This window comes from Globicephala melas, chromosome 3 (genome assembly GCF_963455315.2).
Source record: "Globicephala melas chromosome 3, mGloMel1.2, whole genome shotgun sequence".
Classification (NCBI taxonomy): domain Eukaryota; kingdom Metazoa; phylum Chordata; class Mammalia; order Artiodactyla; family Delphinidae; genus Globicephala; species Globicephala melas.
Genome location: NC_083316.1, coordinates 160,529,238 through 160,553,326, shown reverse-complemented (window position 1 = coordinate 160,553,326; position 24,089 = coordinate 160,529,238). Strand labels below are relative to the sequence as shown.

The following is a 24,089-nucleotide window of genomic DNA, read 5'->3' as shown; positions in this document are numbered from 1 at the left end:
AGGAAACTAGCTCTTACCCCCTTTTTTGTTCCTTGCAAATACAGTCTGTAGAGTAGAGGCAAGATAAATGCTTGCTTCTTTCCTTCTATCTACCAATTTTCAAAATGAGTTGATTCTCTAACACCTTCCAAAGGGCACCAGTGAGTTTCTTCCTTTCCTTTGAGCACCAATAGGAACACTGGATTTTTTTAATACATTTGAGGCTCCAACTCAGGGACTAATTCTCATTCACATTTACCTGCCCCACCCTTGGTGGGGTGGAAGGGGGGATTCCTTCTGACACAACCCTGGTACCATCTTATACAACTGGGACATTCCCAATGCAGATTTAGAATTAAAACATTTTCACTTAAGTATTTTGATCTTTTATTTGCATATGTCTTTCATCCTAAAAATTTTGGTTCTTTTTTTTGGGGGGGAGGCATAGTTCCCCAACCAAGGATCAAACCCAGGCCCCCAGCAGTGGAAGCATGGAGTCCTAACCAGTGGACCACCAAGGAATTCCCAATTTTGGTTCTTAAAGACATCAATTACTTGTTTTCTCCTACAATATGTAACAGTAAGACTATGGGCATTGTTGACCTGAAACCAAAAATATGATTCCTAAAAACAGTTAAAGATTTTTTTCTAATTTTTGCCTTTATGGCATATCTCATATCTTACAATCAAACTACTATGATTTAGGGAATTCCCTGGTGGTCCAGTGGTTAGGACTCTGCAATCTCACTGCCGAGGGCCTGGGTTCGATCTCTGGTCAAGGAACTAAGATCCCGCATGCCACATGGCATGGCCCCCCCAAAAAAAGGAAAAATAAAAATAAAATACAGGGCTTCCCTGGTGGCGCAGTGCTTAAGAATCCACCTGCCAATGCAGGGTACAAGGGTTCGAGGCCCTGGTCCGGGAAGAACCCACGTGCCACGGAGCAACTAAGCCCGCGTGCCACAACTACTGAGCCCGCATGCCACAAGTACTGACCCCGCATGCTACAACTACTGAAGCCTGTGCTCCACAACAAGAGAAGCCACTGCAATGAGAAGCCCGCGCACCTCAACGAAGAGTAGCCCCCACTCGCCACAACTAGAGAAAGCCACAACTCGCCACAACTAGAGAAAGCCTCCGCGCAGTAACGAAGACACGACACAGCAAAAAATAAATTAAATAAATTAAAAAATAATAATAAAATAAAATATAAACAAATATACATGTCTATATCCCACCCCCACCGTTCCTTATGAGGGATAAAAGTGAGTGCGGTACATCTCTTTATCTTTCACCTTATAATTTTTTCTACTCATTTCACCCTAGAAATCCCATCACCATGACAAGAAGACACCCCTCCTTCCTCTGCTCAGGGGCTCGGCTCCACCCCACTGGCGATCCAGCCCCATCAGTCCCAGGCCCAAATGACAAACATCTAAGTTATTTCCAGTTTTATACTTCAGAATGTTGTAATGAACAGTCTTGTCACAAACCTTATTTTTGACAGTCTATCTTTGGCATACATTTCTAGAAGTGGACTTGCTGGAGCAAAGGGTAAGCAAATCCCCCTCCGAGGAGTTGTGAACCTCCAAAAGCAACATATGGTGCTGCGTCATTCCCACCAAGAGAATGGTGTCCACCTTTCAGGACAAAGGGTCAGAAATATCTTAGGGAAGCTCCAAAAAGCATTATTCTTAGTATCAGAAAAGACTGAGTATCTTTTATGCCTTGGTTAAGGGTCATCTGCATTTGCTTTTCCTGTTTGTTTTTCTGTAAGTCACACCCATTTTTGATCCGTAACACCAAGCACAAGGCAGTCTCTCAGCACGCGAGCAGTATACGTAGCTGCTGAACGAACAGGACCCGACAAGCAAAATTCAAGGGTGGACACCAATTCCATTAGCCCAAGCAGGCAGCCTGACCCTCAGTATTCACACTGACAGCCACATACACTGTGGGGGCATTGTGTGGGGGCTGTGTATGCGCCTCAAGACTCCCCAGGACCCAGTCCTCCTCCTGCCTTGCTCTTCCTCTGTGCCCAGAGTCCTGAGCAGCAGGAATGGGGAGGCCTCAGCTGACTTTAGGCCATGGTTCAACTGAAAGTGGAACAATCAATCAATCTGCTGAGCTGACTTACACCCACAACAAAAAGTACACAAGCTGACATATTTATACATCTCTTAAAAATAACTGCTCAGGGAATTTCCTGGTGGTCCAGGGGTTAGGACTCTGTGCTCTCACTGCCAAGAGCCCAGGTTCGACCCCTGGTCAGGGAACTGAGATCCCACACTGCAGCCAAAAAATAAAATTGCTCAAGGGTGTTTTTGCCTGTTTGACATCGACCACCATCTGCCACAACCATTCACAGACCATCCTTTCCCGTCAAGCCCCTTCACTCACCGGGTACAGAGAGGCAGGGCCAGAGGGAACACCTGAGGGGGCTTCCAGAAATTCCCTCCGGAATCACCAAACTAACTGCTTTGTAATGCTCTGGCTGTGTCTTCCTTGTTGACCCTGTGATAGGAAAGGAGCAGTTTTCTTTCATTCATTCACTCAGCAAGTACTTACTGCTTGGACTATGTACTTCCTAGTTAACAAAGGGCCCGGCAGAGGTGGGGTCACCCAGCCGAGGACCTCAGAGAACCCTAAGCCAGCCCACTGCCTTCAGACAATGCCCTGGGCTATAGGATAAGGGATGATCACTCACCCCTCTGGGCTGCAGGTAAGACCTTGTCAAGACGTAAAGTACCACGATTTTCCAACACTAACGTCCAAAGAGAGCCTGTTGACAATCAAGCGCCAAACCCACTTTCTAGGTGGCTGGCTCACTGCATGCTGCCACCAGCACCAGGTAACGAGCACTGTCAACACCGATGATCCTCAACTAGCCTAGGAAACCGGCACAGACTTTGAGTCATTTTTTGTCTCCAGAGAGCTCTGGGGGCCTGGGGCAGGGCTGGGGGGGCATGTAAAATGGTGCAGCCACAATAACAACAGTCTGGCAGTTCCTCAGAATATTAAAGACTCATGACCCAACAATTCCACTCCTAGGTATATATCCAAAGGAAGTGAAAACAAGTCCACACAAATTTGTGTACATAAATGTTCACAGCACTATTCATAATTACCGAAAGGTGGGAATAGCCCAAATCTATCCCAGATGAATGGATAAACAAAATGTGGTCTATCCATTTGATGGAATATACTCAGCCACAAAAATGGATGAAGCACTGACTCATGCTACAGAGTGGATGAACCCTGAAAACTTGCTGAGTATGAGAAGTTAAACACACAAGGTCATAGATATTATGTGATTCCATTGATATGAAATGTCCAGAACAGGCAAATCCATAGAGATAGAAAGTAGATTAGTGGTTGCCAGGGGCTGAGGAAGGGAGATTGGAGAGGGACTGCTAATGGGTGTGGGCTTTCTTTTGAAGGTGATGAAAGTGTTCTGGAACTAGATAGACGTGATATTTGTACAACTCCTGAATATACAAAAACATCACTAAACTGTATACTACAAATGGGTGAATTATATGGTATGCAAATTATCTCAATTTAAAAATTTTTTTTTTTTTTTTAATACCAGTAAAGTTTGTTTTTGCTGGGTAAACATTCTGGAAATGTTTTCCTGACACCAGGATTACCTGACCATGCCCATACTATCATCTCGCTATATGCAGATAAGAGCTGAAACCTCACAAACCGACCACCAACCCTTGTCACATACCTTGCTCAGCCCAGCAGCCAGTTCTTACCCTGTGCAGCTGTGACACTGTTTGAAGGGCATACACCTCTTGGAAAGTCACCAGCCAGCTGGCCTATAAGAGGAAGCAGCTAACCAACCCAGGAGGTCTCCAAGCTATCTCCGTGTTCCAAGACGTCTCTCAGTCCTACATTCTTCTCCAGGTAGGCAGCCCTGGCCCAAAACATCACTGGTCTGATAGTAACAGACAAAATCCCACCTGGGTTTTGGGCTCTGTCTTGCTGGGTCCCGAAAGCCCTGGACAGAGTCTCCACCTGAGAGCCCTATAAGCAGTAGGGGATGGCTCAGTTTCCCCATAGGCACGGGGTGCGGTAAGGGCAATGAGCTCCAAGCACTGGTGGTTAAGGATAAATTCTAACGGTTTCTGTCAGCATTGGGAAATCACAGGAATGGCCAGAGGGCAAAGGTCACTTGGCCAGGATTATCCTCTGCCCCTGATGCTCACGGAGGACAGTTCATCCTACTTGGGCCTGGCCTTTTCAAACGAGCGACCCCTGAGATGCAACAGGAGAGCAAACAGCCATCCTGGAGGAGGCAGGGCCTGGGCAGCCCTGTGGAGATGGCCCAATGTGCAATCCCAGAGGTACCTGTCTTCCTCCTTCTCCTCTAGGAGGTGGCCATCAGCTTTTAAAGCAGTGCTCTGTTTCAAATGTCCAAGGACCTGAATAACGCCTACTGGGTAAGTCAGTGCCTCTGTTCCACAGATACTAGATACTACACACTCACCTGGCTTCTGGGCATGGGACGGTGGTCCTACCAGCCGGCCATGGTGGGAGCTATGTCAAAAGGCAACTCCGTCAACGTGCTGGCCAACCTAAAGCAAAGAACAGAGGAAGAAACACTGAGTTTCCAAGGAAAATTTCTGGAATGTACAGACAGTTTTAAATGTCTCCAATCCCTGGAATTGCAAAATTCTAGATTTCAAACAGAGCTCTGTGTCTGCTACCTTCCAAGGGAGGGCAAGCTGAGGAAATCAATTTCTATCAGTCTCTGATGTATGATCCAATAAGGTGCACTAACCAATAAATACTAACATCTCAAACACTACAGATCTCATCTTTAGCAATATGGATGGAGACAAGAGGTGGTACACAACCACAAGCCAACATACTGAACACACAGAAAACACTTCAAGGTTTTGATGATAATGGTAATGACATTAACAGCAGAAATAGAAATACTAGCATTTAATAGATGTTTAGTAGTGAGTTCCAGGTACTATGCTACAATTCAGTATCTCTTTGAATCCCCAGGACAATCTTAGGGATAAATTACACAATCACCCTCATTTTACACATAAGGGACCTGACATGTCTGATATTCAGGAACTTGCCCAGGGCCACCCAGGTCTCCCTCTCCAGAGATGACCTCTCCCCTCCCCAGTGCGCACTCCCCAACATAGACCCCAAGGAAACCACCCACCATTACCGGCAGTGCAGAGTTTGCCCTCAAGAAGCTGAGGGCATGAGGTGCCCAGGGATGGACAAAATTCATCTCCCACATGGAGGCGGCTTCACCGCCACAGGGCAACTAGAAGTTTCACCCAGGGATCAACTCCAAAGGTCTTACACTGCCCAGGCAGAAAGAGTCTGCCTGTTTCACAGATAGGAAAACTAAGGCTCAAGAATGTTTAGGAACTCTCCCAAGGTCCCAGAGATAGCATGGTCCCAGAACTTCCCCTCCTTTGTGACATCAGATGTCCAGGCCTCTGGGCACAGAGATTGAACCCAGTGAACCAGCCAAATCTCAGACTCCCAGGCAGTTGTCAGTTGTAGCTTGCCAAATATTGTCAATATCACCTCTGTTGTCATTCTTTGCACCCACATGACTATCAGGAGCTTGCTCTGATATGAAAACTTTATTTTTAAGCTGGGTTCACAGCAATTCACAGCTCATGGATGGCGAGACACACTCCCACAGGAGAACTTGCAAAATAAGCAAGTATCAGTGAACTCTATGCAAAGACCTTTGGGAACCAAGGAGCACACAGCATCCTCCTCAGTGAGGGCCAGGGCTACAGCCACCACCAGGGCTAGCTCCTAGGGAGAGGGGCCCTTTCTGCCACTCTTTTTGGCCCCACTCAGGCTGGGAAATGCAGTAGATGCCATGAATCTTAGTTCTCTCTCTCTTTTTTTTTTTTTTTATTTACTTAGTTAGTAAGGCTGCGCCGGGTCTCAGTTGCAGCACATGGGATCTTCGTTGCAGCACGTTTAGCTGCAGCACGCGGGCTCTTAGTTGCAGCATGCGTGTCGGATCTAATTCCCTGACCAGGGATCGAACCCAGGCCCCCTGCATTGGGAGCGCAGAGTTTTACCCACTGGACCACCAGGGAAGTTGCGATCAGAGTTCTTTTACCTCCCAAGCCAAGGCCTCTCTCTGCCATGGAGGGGGAAGCCTCAGAAAGTAGGGGTCCTGGGCTTTTCCAAGCACCTACTCTCTTCAGGATCAAGGGCAATATACAAAAGTCAGTGGTATTTCCACATGGCAATGTTGTTCCACATGCCATTTGTTCCAAATGGCAACAAACAACCAAAACTCAAAGCTCTTAAAAAAAAATCAATTAATACTACCATAAATGTGAAATACTTAAGGATAAATCCGATCTTTCAAAAAAATGTGCAAGACCTGTAAGCTGAAACTACAGTAAGACATCGCTAAGAGAAATGAAAGAAAACCTAAATAAACAGAGAGATATGACTTTTCCATGGGTCAGAAGGTGTCAATTCTCCCCTAAATTGATTCATAGATTCAAAGTCCCAATCAAAAATTGCCAGCATGGGACTTCCCTGGTGGTGCAGTGGTTAAGACTCTGACTGACAATGCAGGGGACACGGGTTCGAGCCCTGGTCCGGGAAGATCCCACATGCCGTGGAGCAACTAAGCCCGTGTGCCACAACCACTGAGCCTGCGCTCTAGAGCCGTGAGCCACAACTGCTGAGCCCACGTGCCACAAATACTGAAGCCCGCGTGTGTAGAGCCCTTGCTCCACAACAAGAGAAGCCACCACAATGAGAAGCCTGCACACCACATCAAAGAGTAGCCCCCGCTCGCCACAACTAGAGAAAGCCCGTGTGCAGCAACGATGACCCAACGCAGCCAAAAATTAAATAAATAAATAAATTTATTTATTAAGAAAAAAAAACTGCAGGCATGTTCTGCCGGAAAAAACAGACTGATTCCAAAATTTATATGGAAATGCAAAGGACTTAGACTAGTGAAATACTGAAAAAGAGAAACAAATTTGGAAGACTTACCTAACCTGATTTCAAGACATACTGTATGTAAAGTTAACAGTAGCCAAGAGAGTATGATATGAACGTAAAGACAGACAAGTAGACAGATGGAACAGAATACACCATGCACATGTGGACAAATGATTTTCAACAAAGATCCAAGTACCCTAACTCCGTGAGACCACAAGACACACTGGACATTTTCCTGAAGGGTTAACCTGCGAGAAAGGTGACCTTAATCTGTTATCATAATGCATACAGTGCATCATGGGGCAGTATGCAACATACAAGAAGTTTTAAGGTCACCTCAGACTTTCACCTTCCACCACAGCTTTCCCCACCTCAGCTCATGGTAAATTCAGTCTTTCAAAATGCTCAGATTAAAATCTGGAGTTGCCTTTTTTTTTTTCTATTTTGTGTGCGCCATGAGGCATGTGGGATCTTAGTTCCCCGGTCAGGGATCAAACCTGTGACCCCTGCATTGGGAGCGAGAAGTCTTAACCACTGGACCGCCAGAAAGTCCCTTTTTTTTTTGGCTGCACTTGCCTTCTTGATAGGACTACCCATCATCCAGTCTGCCAGGAAATCCTACTGATTTTGCCATCAAACACATCTGGGGTCCCACCACTTCTCACACCTCCACTTGCCACACTATCCTCCCTTAATACGACGGAGGTCTGCAAACTGGACCCCCTGCTTTCATTCCTCAGCTCGAAACCTTCCAAAGGCCCTGCAATCGCTCAGAGTGAAGCCCCATCCTCTCTTGACATGTCCACCCTCCTCCAGCCATGCTGGCCTCCAACACACCAGGCACCCTCCCACCTTGGGGTTCTTCAAGGTTTTCAACAAAATCCCCGATACTTTGTAATTTTAACAATCGATTCTTCAATTTGCATCCCAAGTTGAAAATGACCTTTGAAAACATAACTACCATACAATAATCTCTAAATGTCAACAAATGCCCAGTCCATATTCAGCTTCACACAATTTCCCAAAAACGTCTGTACACAGCCTGTTCTAACAGTAGTTGCTAGCTTTTGTGCTAGCATTTGTGCTAGCTGCTCTCTGCCTCCATCACTCTCCCCCACCATGGCTATCTCCTCCGTGTACCCCCAAGTCACTGCTCAAATGTCTCCCTCAAAGAGGCCCACCCTGCTCACCCTGCCCTTTCTCTGCCACAGCCCTGGCCCCTCCTCAAACTCCACACAACACAGCTACTGTATCTATGGACTTTCTCACCCGGCAAGAACATAAATGCCACAAGGAAAAGGGTGTCTGCCTGGTGCCTGATATCATTTCAAGCACCTCCAACAGTGTCCGGTGCTCAATAAATATTTATAGAATGAATGAGCAGAGATGTTTTAACATTGAGGGAGAAAGAACCAATCTGAGGAGTTCACACCCCAAAAACCCCTTGATACAATTAGAGCAAAATTCACGAAGGAGCAGAAACCAAGCAGAGACCACTTAGCACCATCAGGATTGGGAGCATTTCTCTAAAATAAACTGTAATCACTTTCCACTGGTATATCATTTGGGTTGCTGTGCCATCTACCCCACACTGGCTGGGTTTAGAGAGCTTTTACTGTTTTTATTTCCAACCCATATATTTAAAACAGTATCAAGTAACCCTTAAGTACACAATTACCAACTCGTAAGAGACTCTTCCACTCCCTTGATAAATCATTATGGTTTGGCTTTGACCCTGCACCTGGGTACTCCACTTACATGCATACACACACAACACCCCGAATCTTCGACCTACCCAAACAACAATTTCCCAATCTGAGGGAGATCACACTTGGTAAGGAGGCAGTGATTGGTGGTTTACATGAAATCAAGTCACTGCACTTTGGGCAACAAAAGTCCACTGTTAAAAAAAAAAAAAAAAAAAGAGTCCACTGTTGCCACTTCATCCTCTCCAGCTCAGGCAAGAGAGGTCTGCTCCCTTTTAACTTGAGGGGAGGAGCCTCCGGCCAGACACTGGCTGCTGTCTAGGGAGCTCCAGTTCCTTAGAGACGCTTCAGCTGCAATGCCCATGGCCAGCCCAGGGACAGCTCTCAGAGGCCATGGGCACCTGATGGGGAAGCCTGGGCTCTCCAAGGTGCCCCCCAGAGGGCCCCATCATCCCTTCCGAGGCCTGGCCCTATGGAAGCTGCACACTTCTGATCTCCTCCTACCACCGTCTGCACTCACCAAACACTTGCCCAGTGTTTTACCACTCTGGCTCTAATCCAATCCCGGGAACATATTAAGCCAAAAAACCTCCAAGATGAAACCCAGCAATAATACTATTCAACTTCTCCTACCCCTAGGTCCACAAAGTCCACGTGTTCCACACAAAATGAGCACCCCACCCAGACCCTCTCTGCCAACAGTCTTAGCGACTGTACTGCTAACTGTCAAGGAGAGGAAGTCCCCAGCTAGCTCTATGAGAAAGGGAGAAACTGAGGCAGGGCAACAGTGGATCATCTCAAGGAAGCCCAGAGGTCACACTGCTCCAACATGCGCTGGCTGGTTAGGGAAAGATTAACTTGGGTCAGAGTCAATTCCCTAATCCAAGGGTCGGCAAACTACTGCCTGGGCCTGTTCTGGCGAATGGCTTTCCTGGGACACAGCCACGCCCACTCAAGTTTGCACTGTCTCCAGCGGCTTTCACCTACAGGGCAGAGCTGAGTAGTAATGACAAAGACAGCAACGGTGGAAAATACTGACTACCTGATCCTTGAGAGCAGGAGGGAACCATGGCCCTAACAGGCTCTGCTGAGCATTAAAGGGACAGAGATGACTCAGGCAGAGCAGCATGCCTGAGACAAGAAGTCAAGGCAGAGGCACAGCAAGGGGGTGCTTCAGCTCCACGTCAGCCCCAGGGGACCAAGCAGTACCTGCTCTCCCCAAGGCAAAGAGCCTCATTAACCCTATATCCCCACAGAGTGAGGGAGAGCATGACTAGGCAGACTCGAGAGGCAAAGAACCAACCCCATGAGGGCCAAGGAGCCGACAGTGAGGCCAGCTGCACAAGCCTATCCTGGGCAACCAGAGCTGGCCGGTCTCCACTGTCAAGCCAAAGCATCTACCAGGGTAACAACCAGTATGTGCCCTCCAGACCCCCGGTCTGCCCCTGACTCTCCTCCCTCAGCCACAGTAACCACGGCCTCACCAAGAGACAGACTGTCCACTCCCCACACTATGCCAATGCAGCTGTTCCTAAAGCTCGTTAAAACCCCCCAACACCCCCAACACCTCACCACAGCCTTTAAGGCCCTGACTGTTTAGGCGCAGGTGACCCTATGAAGTCATCTGGGACGCACATAGTACGTGTACACACACCATGCTCCTGGCTCCAACCACACAGGCCTTGTTTCGATTCATCTTACCCACCATATCTGCCTTCCTCCACCACTGGGCCTTTGCACATGCTGTTCTCACTGCCATGAAAGTCCTTCCTTCCCCCCACTCACCTTTCAAACTCAAAACATGTGTTACTCGGGCACCCTCTCCTTGCTTCCATCCCCGAGGACTACAGCCCCATCACGTGGCACGGCTGATCTTGACATCTGACATCAAGCATCCCACTAGGTTCTCTCCCCCAAACGCTCTACACTCCACAAGAGAAAGGGCGCTTGCTCATCTCCTTATCCAAGGCCCAAGGAGGCATGGAGAAGAAATGACAAAATGGCATCCTCTGTGAGTTATACTCAACCACTATGTTTTCACCACCAACCTGATGCAAAAACATAACAATATAAATATAACATCAGGAAGAAACAATATGGAGATAGGCAAGGCCACAGCGTCGCCACAGCCCCTGCGGAGCCCAGAGCTTCTTGGGGTGGGGGGAGCTCTCCCCAACTCCCTCACATGGCTGTTTGGAGAAAGGTGCCTGGAGATTCCCTTAGGCCTCAATGGCCTTGTGTCTGGAAGGGCCTCCCCTATCACCACTAAGAAGTGTGACCTACCCCAGCACCCATTCACCCACACCCTGCACTCCCCTCCCCATTTCTATTGCCAAGATTCCATATCCCTCCCTAAAAAACCCATCAACAATCCTTCCAACAGAAGGCCCTGCCCTCTCGAAGGCTTGACTCCAGCACGACCCTCCTTTCTTCTGAGCATCCCTCCCTTTCACACTACCAGACCATCCTGATGATAATGAACAGAATCCTACTGATGAATCATACAGCTAGCTGCCCAGCCACGACCCTCCTGATAATTAAACAGTCCATCCAGCCTGGGGCCAAATCCAACTGTGCCCCTGGGAGCCCACCTAGCCCCTTAGGACTCAACACCATCCTGAGGACCAAGTGGCAGGCCCTGGCTCCAGGCAGGCTCTCAAAGAGAAGCAACTAGTTCTTACTTTGACTACTATGATTAATGTTGTTCCTCAAAATATTTTGATTCCTTATAACAAGGTTCCTTTCAGTGTTTCCACCCTCGATCCCTAGCAGCTGCCCAGGCAGTCCACTCGGCAGTTCAGAACTTCAGATAAACCCCCATACTTAAAATGCCCAGGGATCAGGAACTTCCCTGGTGGCCCAGTGGTAAAGAATCCGCCCTCCAATGCAGGGAACGCGGGTTTGATCCCTGGTCAGGGAACTAAGATCCCACAGGGCAACTAAGCCCGTGCGCCACAACTACTGAGCTCATGCGCCTCAACAGAGCCCACATGCCTCAAACTATAGAGCCAACGCACAACAACTAGAGAAGAGAAAACCCACACGCCACAACTAGAGAGAAGCACGTGTACCGCAACGAAAGATCCTGCATGCCTCATCAAAGATCCCACGTGCCACAACTGACCCAACACAGCCAAAAATAATAATAAATAAAATAAAACAATAAAAAAAATAAATAAAATTTTAAAAAGCCCAGGGATCAAATGTTCACATCTAGACAAGTCTGAGACTTTGGTAGGTGTTTGAAATGTCTAGCATTAGGGCATTACGATATTAAAGGATACCTTGAAGAAAATGTCACAAGAACAAAAGAGGAAATAACTTCTGTGTTAGTAACGAGTAACTACGAACTAGAGTCTCCCCTTCTGTGCATACACATCAATATGTGCCACACTAAGGGAATTCTCTAACAAAGAGCCACAGAAAACCAAGGAACACCTTCAATCTCTGCGCTGAGCACTGGAGGAGAGAAGATCTCAAATGTTCCTGGACTGTCCTCCTAAATCTCCTGCAGACTCTAGTTCTGTGTGACTCTACTGAGGGGAGGAAGTGCATCCAGGCCCCACCGCTCTAGGGACCAAAGAACACCCATGGAATCACGCTCCCAAGATGATGTTAAAATGAGCCTTCTAGAACCATGTATATCTTTTTTTTTTTTTTTAAAGCCCCTAGTATCTGGCATAAGGTAGACCATCAAAATGTGAGTGTCTCTGTTCATTTCTCCCTAAGCTAACTCTTGGAGGATAAAAATGCATGCTCTAGGCTTCCCTGGTGGTGCAGTGGTTAAGAATCCTCCTGCCGGGCTTCCCTGGTGGCGCAGTGCTTGGGAGTCCACCTGCCAATGCAGGGGACACGGGTTCGATCCCTGGTCAGGGAGGATCCCACATGCCGCGGAGCAACTAAACCCATGCACCACAACCACTGAGCCTGTGCTCTAGAGCCTGTGGGCCACAACTGCTGAGCCTGCATGCCACAACTAGTGCAGCCCACGTGTCTAGAGCCCGTGCTCCGCAACAAAAGAAGCCACCACAATGAGAAGCCCGCGTGCAGCAACGAAGACCCAATGCAGCCAAAAATAAATAAATAAATTTATTTTTAAAAATGCATGCATGCTCTCATAAGGATGCAGGCTATTTCTGAATTCAGAAAGGTTCTGGGTTTTTTTCCTTTTTTTTTTTACTGTGCTAAAATACACATAACATAAAATTTACTGTCTTAATCATATTTTGGCCTTAGTCATTTTTAAGTGTACAGTTCAGTGCCATTAAGTACATTCACACTGTTGTACAGCCATCACCATCATCCATCTCCAGAACTTTTTCACCTTGCAAAACTGAAACTCTGTCCCCATTAACTAACTACCCACTAACTACCCATTTTTCCCTCCCTCCCATGCCCATCCAGGCAACCACCATCCTACTTTCTGTCTCTATGAATCTGACTACTCTAGGTGCCTCATATAAATAGAATCATGCAGTATTTGTCCTTTTCTGTCTGGCGTATTTCACTCAGTACAATGTCTCTTTGAGGTAGAACAACAAATCATTTTAACCTTTCGAGGCCTTAGTGTGTACAGAACAAGGCCCATGGGTCTGGTACACCCACAGCCAAAAAGCATGGCTCTAGAACCCTGTTTCCCAGACCAGCCATGTCCCTGACATGTTCTACTATCAACCAGTCCTTCCCTCCACTCCCCAAATAAATTGCACAAAAAGATACTGGAAAGACTTACAATAGTGAGATGAAAGCAGCATCTAATGTTATACCTCAGATGGACTTCAAGTATGCCAAGTCTCATCACCCCAGTTCTTGCCTCCCAGAGCACTCTGTCTCCCCAGGACACACCTATTCCAGCCCCATCTCACAGCCATGAACCAAGGGAGTCAAGAAATCCCTGTTAGATGAACGATAAAGATAACTAACTCGTCTTGGGCACAATCTTTTCCTATATGTGGAAGCCAGAGATATCACAGCACAACCCAAACCTATTCCTTGGAGCACCTGAGCCAGACTCAGAAACGCTTACGCAGGCCCACTGGCGGTGTGAGCCCTGAGTTCTGGACACGTCAAACTCACGTCAAACTCAAAAGACAACAGAGACACAGACAACTAGCCCCAACAATGCACTCAGCAATCAATGTCACTGAAGAGGAAAACACTGCATCCCCTCCTCAAGGTCTGAGTACCAAACCCACTTATCTTGTGAGGCTGACACAAAGCCAGGCCCAGGGGAGTCAGTCACCACACCGGCCAAGTCCATGGATGCTATGTGGGAAAACAGTGACACCAAATGACCCCACATGAGGTACCCAACTCCAACAGGAGGAGGACATTTGGTTCATTACCAATAATTTCAGATAGAAACGCCCATAGCACCTCAATTATCACTTTGGTTAACTGCTCCAGAATAAGAAGGGCAAAAATGATTTTCTGGGCTTCCCCACTTAGTTTGGCTTGGGCAAACAGGCAGTCTCCTTTCCAAACAGACATGTCCCTGTGTGGCCTGTGACTGCAAAATATAGTGTCCTCCTGGGACGACTAACAAGGGGGAGGCTGAGGAGGTAACTGAGTCTCCAGGACCACTCGGAACAGAAAAATTTGAGAGTGAGGATCACAAAAAGCCCCAACCACAGAAGATCTCCATTACAGCAGGTGGCCTGAACAGGAGGTTCCCAAAGCAGCGGGCCTCACTGCCAAGAAGGCACCATCCAGGTGGCCTCCACGTCACAAAGCATGTCAACCAGCTGTATCAGTATTTATTTTCATGTCAAGAAATAAAACCTCCAGCCATTCCATTCTTGTGGCAAGTTTTCTTGAGTTTGTTTTTAAAGAAGCAACACCTTATTTATCACACAATCTCCCGGAAAAGCAAGAATCCTTTTTTCACCAAGTGGAGGACTAGGTGTCCTCCACTGCCTCTGAGGGGTCCCGGCCCTGGCCACAGGCGCCATGTGCTGCCTCAACCCAGGTCCTGTGGCCGTGGGCCTGTGTGTGCTGAGAAAGCAGAAGCAAAGCCACCAGCTGAGCACCTTCTCTATGCCGTAAAGACAGACCCCAACTCTGTGATGACACGGGCACCAACCATGACCTGCATATTCATGGACAGGGCAAAGACCTGCACATCACCCCAAGTCTCTCTGAGGAGCAACATGAAGGCCATAGGCTGAGCCCAGAGTTTATACTTCCTCACCGGCCATCTTCAAACAGGCAGTCTTGGTGAACAAGCAGCAATCTGGCGCAAGCTGGTAACTAGGGCAGGTGCTCCCCACAAGTTTAAGAACCGGTATCTCACTTTCCAGAACTGGAATAGAGAAGGGAAAACCTGTTCAGGAGCATGGAGGGAGCAGTGTTCTGTGCTGGCCCCACTGTATATAAATGAAGACCTACCTGGGCCTAAAGGAAAAAACTTCATGGTCTTGAAATCCAAACAAAATCTAAAAGTAGTTCACAAAGCTTATCCCTGTAAGGTCCAAGATAAGACTATTTTGGTCAGGTAGCAGCAGGTAGGATGGCAGAAATATCACCAAAGAAATGTAAACTAGGGGGACTTCTCTGGTGGTGCAGTGGTTAAGAATCTGCCTGCCAATGCAGGGGACATGGGTTCGAGCCCTGGTCCGGGAAGATCCCACATGCCGAGGAGCAACTAAGTCCATGTGCCACAACTACTGAGCCTGCACTCTAGAGCCTGCGAGCCACAACTACTGAGCCTGAGTGCCACAACTACTGAAGTCCACGTGCCTAGACCCCGTGCTCCACAACAAGAGAAACCACTGCAATGAGAATCCCACGCGTAGCCCTCGCTCGCCGCAACTAGAGAAAGCCCGTGCACAGCAACGAAGACCCAACACAGCCAAAAATAAAATAAATAAAGAAAAAAAAAAAAGAAATGTAAACTTGGCAGACCACACAGTCCAGGAGAGGACCTCCAGTTTTCACCTCTAAAACGCACTCCCCTACTCCCCCATCCCCTCACCCCTGCCCAGAAGGGCCCCTGTGGCACTTGGGCACTTCCTGGGAGGCAGGGCTACTGTCTGCTCGCTACCAAGGAAAGCACCCACCAGCTGTCCCACTACTGCTGGACGGACCTGGAGCCTCAGCTGGCCTCTGCCACCTTGATCCTCATGAAGGGTCCCATCCTCCAGGCAGGCAACAGGAGACTGAGAACAAGTAACTGAGATCTATGTAAGGTGGTACTTTCCAGAACACCAAAGGGTCCGCCTAGATCCAAATCCAGAGCAGCTAGTGAGTACCCAGGCAGGCGGCAAGGTCAGCATTGTTCACACACAAACCTCCAGATGCCCCCTAGCTGAGTTTTGGACAGAAGGGTGGCCTTGGTAGAATTCTGGAAATCCAGTCTGATGCTGGGTCTTCAAATACAAAACAAGCTACAACCATCTGAGCAACCAAGCTTTCCTAAGAGGCAGAATTCAGTTTCTCTATCTGTCAGGAACCAGGTCAAACAGTCAAAACCATCTAGTAACTTCTGACACGTGGCTGGAGCCATCCAACAACCACATCACAGCACTGATGGCCGTGACTGAGGCCACGTGTTCAGCCCAGGAGTCCCGAGGCCTCATGGCAAGGTCCAGGCCAACAAGCCAGTTCCCAGCCCCAGACACTTCATCATTGCCACAAACTCTGATGATGTATCACAAGGATCGCAAAAACTGCATGAGTGATTAAAATGCTGCAAAGTTCCAAGGAAGAAACTACAACGATGGCAACATTTATCAGTAAATTGTGGCTTACACTACATAAGCCAATTAAGAACAAATTAAGAGGGACTTCCGTGGTGCTTCAGTGGCTAAGACTCCATGTTCCCAATGTAGGGGGCCCAGGTTCGATCCCTGGTCAGGGAACTAGATACCACATGCCGCAACTAAGAGTTCGCATGCCCCAACTAAAACAAGATCCTGTATGCCGCGACGAAGATCCCATGTGCCTCAACTAAGACCCGGTGCAGCCAAATAAATAAATAAATATTAAAAAAAAAAAGAACAAATTGAGAAATGACATGAACAGACACCACATCTTCCTGACAATGTACCCAACGATAAAAGTATGATCAGAGGAGGTCAGGAACAGAGGGGCTCCTCAGGGAGGGTGTTTCAGAGAACCATCGGACTGTCCTCACTGCCCCCAGCCCTTATAAGGTAAAATGAGCCCAAGATGGAAGAAGCAGAGCCTTCCCAAGGTCTCAGAGGAGGTAGGGAAGAGGGGAGGGTGGGCTACACCAGGCTTCTCTAGGCCATCAGAGCTTCCCAGCACCTTGCACAGACACTTCCCATCACTCTATCCTCACAGAAGGCCCACTGGGGAGAAGAGGTGCTGGGCAGACACAGGGCCTTGCTGGCTGGGAAGGGTTCTGCTTGACTCAGCCGAAGAGCCAGCATCTAGGGAGCAAGCAGGAAGGAAACCGTGCTAGAGAGTCAGACACATAGAGAAGCCCACTACTGGAGGAGAGAGGCAGCAAAGACCAAATCCCCGGGCCCTACCAAAGCTTTAGAAGAGTGAAAGGCCTGCTTCCTGGGGTGCAACGGCAAGGACACCAGAATTTTGAAATACACTTTGTTTTGGCTTCCGCTGCAAGTTGGAGATTTCCTTGCTGGTAGCAGATTTTAGTACTAAACCTGATGCGCTATGAGGTACAATGCGAACGTCATGTGAATCTCTGACTTAAAATAAGAAGCTCAAAGAAACCTGTGGGCTGTGCCCTCAGTGGGACTTTGTCTCTACCTGAGACTCACCCCAGAGTGGGCCGGGGACCCCACAAAAGGCAGGACTCTGCCACACGAAGCCCATGTCCAACACGGACTGAAATGTCTTTCCTCCATTTGCACACATACACACACGCACAAGTACATATAGAGCCATCACACACGTGCATAAGCACATGTGCACAAGCACACACAAGGGTGCACACAAAACCAATATATACAGGACACCACATGGGCACACACGAGGCCAGCACACACTTTATCTTCCAGGCAAAGGTATACTTCTAAGCTGTCAGTTGTTGAGAACGTAGACCACACATGCCAGAGAAACACTGTCCTAAGTAGGGTCAGGCTCCCAAGTAGCCCACAAAGTCCACCTCATTCCAATATTCTCAAAGCACAGTCCTGCCAATACAACCCAACCCAAAGCACGAAATCCCCTGGGAAGTCGCCTCGAGTCCCAGCCCTAGCCCTCCCAGACCAAAAGGGGCGAGGAGGAGAGAGGAGGAGTAGTGCCACAGGGGCAAGGGTAGGGGTGTTCACTCACCTTACCTTTATTGGGCCAGCCTTGCAGGGACCCTCTGTCCTCCTCCGAGGCCTATCCCACTGCCATGCTCTGTCACCAGCCACCTAACGCAGACCTAGGTCCTACCTAACCATCCAGCACCAAGATCCAGCCTGAGCCCCAGGCACTGCAGGTCTGTCCCCAAGACCCCAGTCACACTACTGCTAGAGTGGGGGCTCCACTGTCCCCCATGGTCCAGAACTCATCAGTGTTCATCGGACTTTGGTGGCACAGAAAGGGGAGGGCCTGATTCTCCACTGAGAAAGCTACCACTGGGCACACAGATTCAAACTGCTGCAGAAAAAAAAGCTCACTGCTGACAAAGGAACATCCAAAGAATCACCTTTAACACGCTGACAAGAGATTTTGTTACTAAAGTAGGAAAAGAAAAGTACAACAGTGGATAATGATTATTAAATTCTTTATTTGGTGCCAGGCATGGTGCCAGTACTTTACATACCTGATTTCATTTAATCCTCATAACCACAGAATGAGGTACTACCAACACTAACCACACTTCACGCTGGGAGACTGTCACTGTCACCCACACTTCACACAGGGGACTGCCATTGATGCCCACACCTGACAGATGAAAAAAACAGAGGCTAAGATAAGTCAAGGTGATTGGCCAGGGTCACAGGATTAAGAAGTTAAATGGGGATCCAGATGCAGGTCAGCCATCTCCCAGACCCAGGCTCAAATCTGAACCACCACACCTTCGAGGGAAGTCGGACTCTTAAGGCCATCCTAAGGCTGGATCCTTCCCAAGGCTACGGGAAGACTTCCTAAAGCAAAGATGAGCAAGCACACCCTCGATTCCCTCTTACAAGAGCACACTAACTTAGCCCTTTATTGAATTGCTAGAAACCTCCTGGAGGAATGAGCCTTGTTGTGCAAACCCTCATTCCATGGACCATACAGCAAATTCAATGACTCGTGTGCATCTTCACCTTCTGCAAAAGGCACTAAAACCCTCAGAGGTTGACGAAGCACATATTTCTGAGCCCCTACATGCTAGAGTACATACAAGCCAAGGGAAGGGGCTTAAAGGACTTGATCAACACTACCAGGGACTTCCCTGGTAGTCCAGTGGTTAAGACTCTGCACTTCCACTGTCGGGGGCGTGGGTTTGATGCTGGTTGGAAATGAAGATCCCTCATGCTGCGGGGCGCAGCAAAAAACTAAGGGGAAAAAAAAACACTGCCAGCCTAGGTCATAAACTAGGACCTCTTCATCTTCTTTTCCATTGTGTGAGATGTACACACAAGCCAACCACTCTTAGCACTCCACAGAGCAGACCAGGGGTCCCTGGCAAGGAACAGATGTGCAGAATTATCTTCTTTCCTTCCATCAGAACAGCACAGCACTCACGCATGAGGTAGGGAACAGAGCAGACACAGACCATTGGGAAGGAGACAGGTCCTCTGACCAAAGACAGCAAGGAGAGTGCAAGGACAGCAGAAGACACATGGCCAAGGGACATGGAGCTGGGGGACAGCCCAGGCCCTGTGGGAGCGCTTCCTAAGGTGGGTGGTGGCCAGGGCATGTGCTGGCCCTCCCAGCTCTGCATATGAGGCACCAGGCTGCTGCCCTCACCCAACTCACCTGATTCCTCACTCCCACCCATGACCTCAAAATCAGGACCCTGATGGTGTCTTGGTCATCATCAGGCAGATGTCACTCTCAGACCCAAGTCATTTTTTTTCCAAGTGCCAGGTCCCCACGGCCCTTTTCCTTCCTGTGTCCACAACCCCTCTCCCTACTCTCAAAACCAGTATTGTCATTGGGTAAGACACCCACCTGTCTTCTCCCCTGAACTCTACAAGAAGAGTCAGGATTTGGAAACATTTGAGCAATGCATGAAACAGGGAAACATTCTCAAACTAGGAAGCCGCAGCTGTTGGAAAAATTCATGTGATGTTTCAGAGAAGTGTCTTAATCGCCCTAGGTCTGTTTGGAAAAGTGTCCAAAACCTCAAGCTGGAAAATTCTCAGAATCCAGAAAATGCTGATTACCGGGACTTCCCTGGTGGTCCAGTGGTTGACTTCGCCTTCCAATGCAGGGGGTGTGGGTTCGATCCCTGGTCAGGGAGCTAAGATCCCACATACCTCAGGGCCAAAAAACCAAAACATAAAACAGAAGCAATATTGTAACAAATCGAATACAGACGTTAAAAATGGTCCACATCAAAAAAAAAAAAAAAAATGCTGATTACCAGCCAGCTCCTGGGGCACAGGAATCACATGGAGCCTCTTCCTGGTCCCTCTAATTGCTACAAAGCTCTTTTTCAGGCTAAGTTAAGGGCCACGTCCTTCTAATTTCCACCTATCCATCACTACTTCACTCTTGGGAACAGAGCAGAACAAACTCGTATATACAAGACAGTCCCTCAGATATTTTATTCTTTTACCCATTATTTATCACACTTTCATCTAACACAAAGCACTATTTCTTTGGGGAGGAAGAGACACAAGGACAAATCAAGTTCCGCACCCAGCCCCCAGAGCCAGCCGAGATCTGTCAGGGTCAAAGACATGTGCCTCCTGTTCATGAGGGTCCTGAGCCCTGATGGTCACACAGGACCGCCACACCTCAACACACTACGTTCTCCTAGTGAAGCAGAAAGTGGCCATCCAGGGTCACAGGCTGTGCCCTGGGTCTCACCAATGCCCACCTTCTCCCAGGCAGTAAACACGATCTCAGACCACCCTTCTCTAGGGCCCAGCTCACCTCACCTTTGCTCATACTCAGCACCCCTAAAACCGAAGACCCACTATCTCAGGGCCTGAGACACCTGTACTGCATTTCACTCCATAGGCCACCTACTGGAGTAGCTTAGGCTCTTCTACGTCAATGGGTTAACTTTTTAAAATAACTTAAAAGAAAAATTAGCCAACCCTAGTTCATAGACTTAGAAGACTGGTTAAACTGATTCAAAGTGACCCTAATTTTTCTAAGCAATTTAAGTTACTTTCTCCCTTCTGCAATAAACCAAGGTAACGAAGTGGGCATGCTCCCACCATCTTAAACTTCACAGAAGGTGCATGTTTCTCATCTGCTCACCCAATGCTAAGTACCTTCCCCAGGTGGCGACCTGTCCACTCTTGCTGCCTTTTGTGTCAGGGTCACCTGATCTTATCTCTGGAAAGTAAGAGGAACCCCTTCCATCCTCCCTGAGGGGGGTGAGTGGGTACCTGATGGCAGGAAAGGCCAACTGTCCAATCCTGAGCTGAGATCCCAACTCACCAATGGGTCTCCTGGAACCCCTCGCCACCCCCCACCCACCCAATCTTCTCTCTTCCAAGAACATGATCAATCCCTCTAACCAGTTCTCCTATGAAATGGTTTAAAGACTACTTCAGCAGGCAGAATGGACTTCCCCACATATAAAGGATATGCAAAAAATAACCTCCCTCGAAGCTTTTTAGCAGCCAGCTTGTGCTGTCCTAGACTCATCCTTATCTGAGTGTTAAGGTCCTTCACTCTTGCCCCAGACTAGCACAGCTGATCATCAGAGTCTCGTACAGGATCTGATGGCTAGCTTTTTTGAATCTTGAAATGGACACCCAAAATGGATCACCCGAAGGATGACTAAATAATAAGTGTCATTACTTTTTATTAATAGATGGGGAAAAGCAGTTTAATGCTCTTAAAATTGAAAGCCATCAACCACTCAATTCCAGAACAGGAAACACAGCTAGAGTTTTTGTTTTGTTTTGTTTTGAAGGCAGCCCTGAGACTCCAGAAGCAGCCCTGAGTTCTTCTTCCCTGTGTCCTGTCCCATCCTCACACCAGAGATACCATGATGACCTCAAAAAACAAAGCCCTGAGGAAGGAAACCTGCCAATGGACCTACACTACATAAATAAAAGAGAAACCTAAAACAAAACAAAAAATTCTAAACTAACCAGGCCATAAAGAAATAAGGATAACAGAGATCAGACCAGGAAGCACTAGAAGGGAACAGAGATCTATGTTCTGTCTTCTGCAAGTCAACCCAGGGCAGGCCACTCCTCCTCTCAGGCCTCAGTTTCCAGTTTGCAACATCAAGGGCTGTCCTGTTCATCTGGAAGTCTGTATGCTGCCTGCTGGGTTCAGCAAAACAGCACACAGAAGCAAGCTAGTCCCAGGTGAATGTTACATTTGTCTGCTGCCCAAGGACCAAAAATAGTTACATTTCTAATGCTCTGCCTGACAAATATAAATTGACAGTAAGGCTACAATTACATTTTAATCCAGACTCAGTCCCTTAATATCCTTAACCAAGAAAACTTCAAAAGCAAACTTCAAAAACTTCAAATGCCTACTACTGACACCTGAGGCTCCCACCACCTCCCCAGTCTTTGGCATCGGGAAATGTCACTTGTAAGGTTGAAACAAACAAAAAGCCTCAACAATAAAAACTTTAAAGGTTTGCAGAGAGAGGCAAGAGACAGATGACCAACATACAAACTGCTGAGAAGGTCAGCTAATCAAACAAAAGTGTTAAAGAAAATACTAATCAAACCCTCGAAATCTCCCCAGGTTCCGGTGGGTGTAAGAGAGTCCCAGGGAGGGATCTGACTCCAGAATCCTCTGAAAGAACTGCCCACCATTGAAGGGGGTGGGCATTAACCCTTTACATGCAGGAGAGAAGACAAAATGAGGTTCAGGTGTTGTCAATGATATGCAAGTCCTGAGAATATCACAGGTCTGGAGTGACTCAACCAATTCAATCAACACCTTCAAACCAAGGATTCAGTTTGCCATGCTCCTACTTTCCCCACACCACTGAGCAATTGCGAAAAAAAATGTGTTTCCTCCGTGGATGAATGAAGATTGTAGCAGCAAAGTTTTCAGAACTGGCTGGCAGAGTGAGCCTGCCCAAAACACACAAGAAAGCTAAAAATATGCTGTCACTGCCACAAAGTCCACCAAATGGAAACTCAAGTGACGAAGATACTGGCCTGAAACCTGCTCACCTCCAAGGTCATGGTGAGCAGCTGCCTCTAAGGTAAGAATGTGTTGAGTCAAGTTTAACAGCTACTGACTCAAAGGCTAATTGCACAGAACAACTGCGATTGTAGGAAATGTTATATTGGGATTATATGCAGATTTAAGACCACAAGGTTTTTTCACTTCCCTTCCGGATAACCTGACTGACCTTTTAGGTGAGATCTCCTTACAATAAGTTCTGAAGACCTCCAAATTGTTAGGTTGTGGTGGAATTTTGTTATAAAGAAAATCTAGCTCCTCAATCTGAGTGTTTCATTGTGCGTGATAACTGAGATGTTAAGACCCAGGGGGATCATCACGTAGCTGTCCTCTGGGCAGAGAAGCATTTTGTTTTTTGGTTACTTTTCTTTTTTTTGGCCCCACCTAGAGACACGCGGGATCTTAGTTCCTCGACCAGGGTTAGAACTGTGCCCCCTGCAGTGGAAGCTAGGAGTCCTAACCACTAGACTGCCAGGGAATTTCCCCAGAGAAGGATTTCTGTCTCAGAGGTAAATGGAGGATCAAGGGCTAGGATATCCCTGACTACTTTTAAACATTTCCCAATTGCCCTCACAGCCATCCCATGAGATTAAGATACAGTCCCTGTCTATGGATGGGAAAGCTGAGGCCAGGTGGCCAGAAAACCTGCCCAATGCTGAAGAGTGGTAAGCTGTAGTCAGATCTGTCAAATTCCCAAACTGGCTAGAGAGCTGTAAGTGCGGAAGGAGGACAGGATTCGGGAACAAACTCTCCTGTTTGCCACTGCAAGCACCATCAAGCAACCTACTTCTCATCCCTGAGCAGAGTCCACTCAGTGATAAAGCCAGAGGTACAGGGGCGCCTCTGGGTTCTCAAAGGCAGGACCCCATGAGAATCTGCCTGGCAAACATCTTACAAATGGAAGGGCTGACCCTGAAAATCAGAATGTGGGGTTCAGCAAGCTCGGGATCAGGAAAAGGGGCTGTGTCTCCTTTGTCCTGATGAGGCACCACCAACCTAGCCATTCTGTATCACCAGGGAGGCACTAAGGCTGGTGGGAAAAACATTCATAGTCTGAAATCGGAAAGGTTGGGGCCCAGTCCCAGCTGTAGAAAAATCAGCAAGGTGACTCTGGCAAGTATCACCCTCTGTAGGGACTTCACCTTCTTCCATCTGAAATGTGGGAACAAGGTTGTG

At 47.9% G+C, this 24,089-nt stretch overlaps 1 protein-coding gene across 5 annotated transcripts in view; it reads right to left on the bottom strand.

Annotated features, from left to right (window-relative positions):
* GATAD2A (GATA zinc finger domain containing 2A) overlaps positions 1-24,089 on the bottom strand; it is a 100,653-nt gene that overhangs the window by 58,405 nt on the left and 18,159 nt on the right. For 3 of the 5 annotated variants that reach the window (XM_030880010.3, XM_070045304.1, XM_070045306.1), the window contains exon 2: positions 4,475-4,562. In XM_030880010.3, coding sequence (XP_030735870.1) covers positions 4,475-4,489 — 15 coding nt within the window. In that variant the 5' untranslated portion in view covers positions 4,490-4,562. Of the gene's footprint in view, positions 1-2,379; positions 2,494-4,474; positions 4,563-14,847; positions 14,910-24,089 lie in introns of those variants that run through there. The other 2 variants (XM_070045305.1, XM_060296950.2) reach the window with 2 other exon arrangements.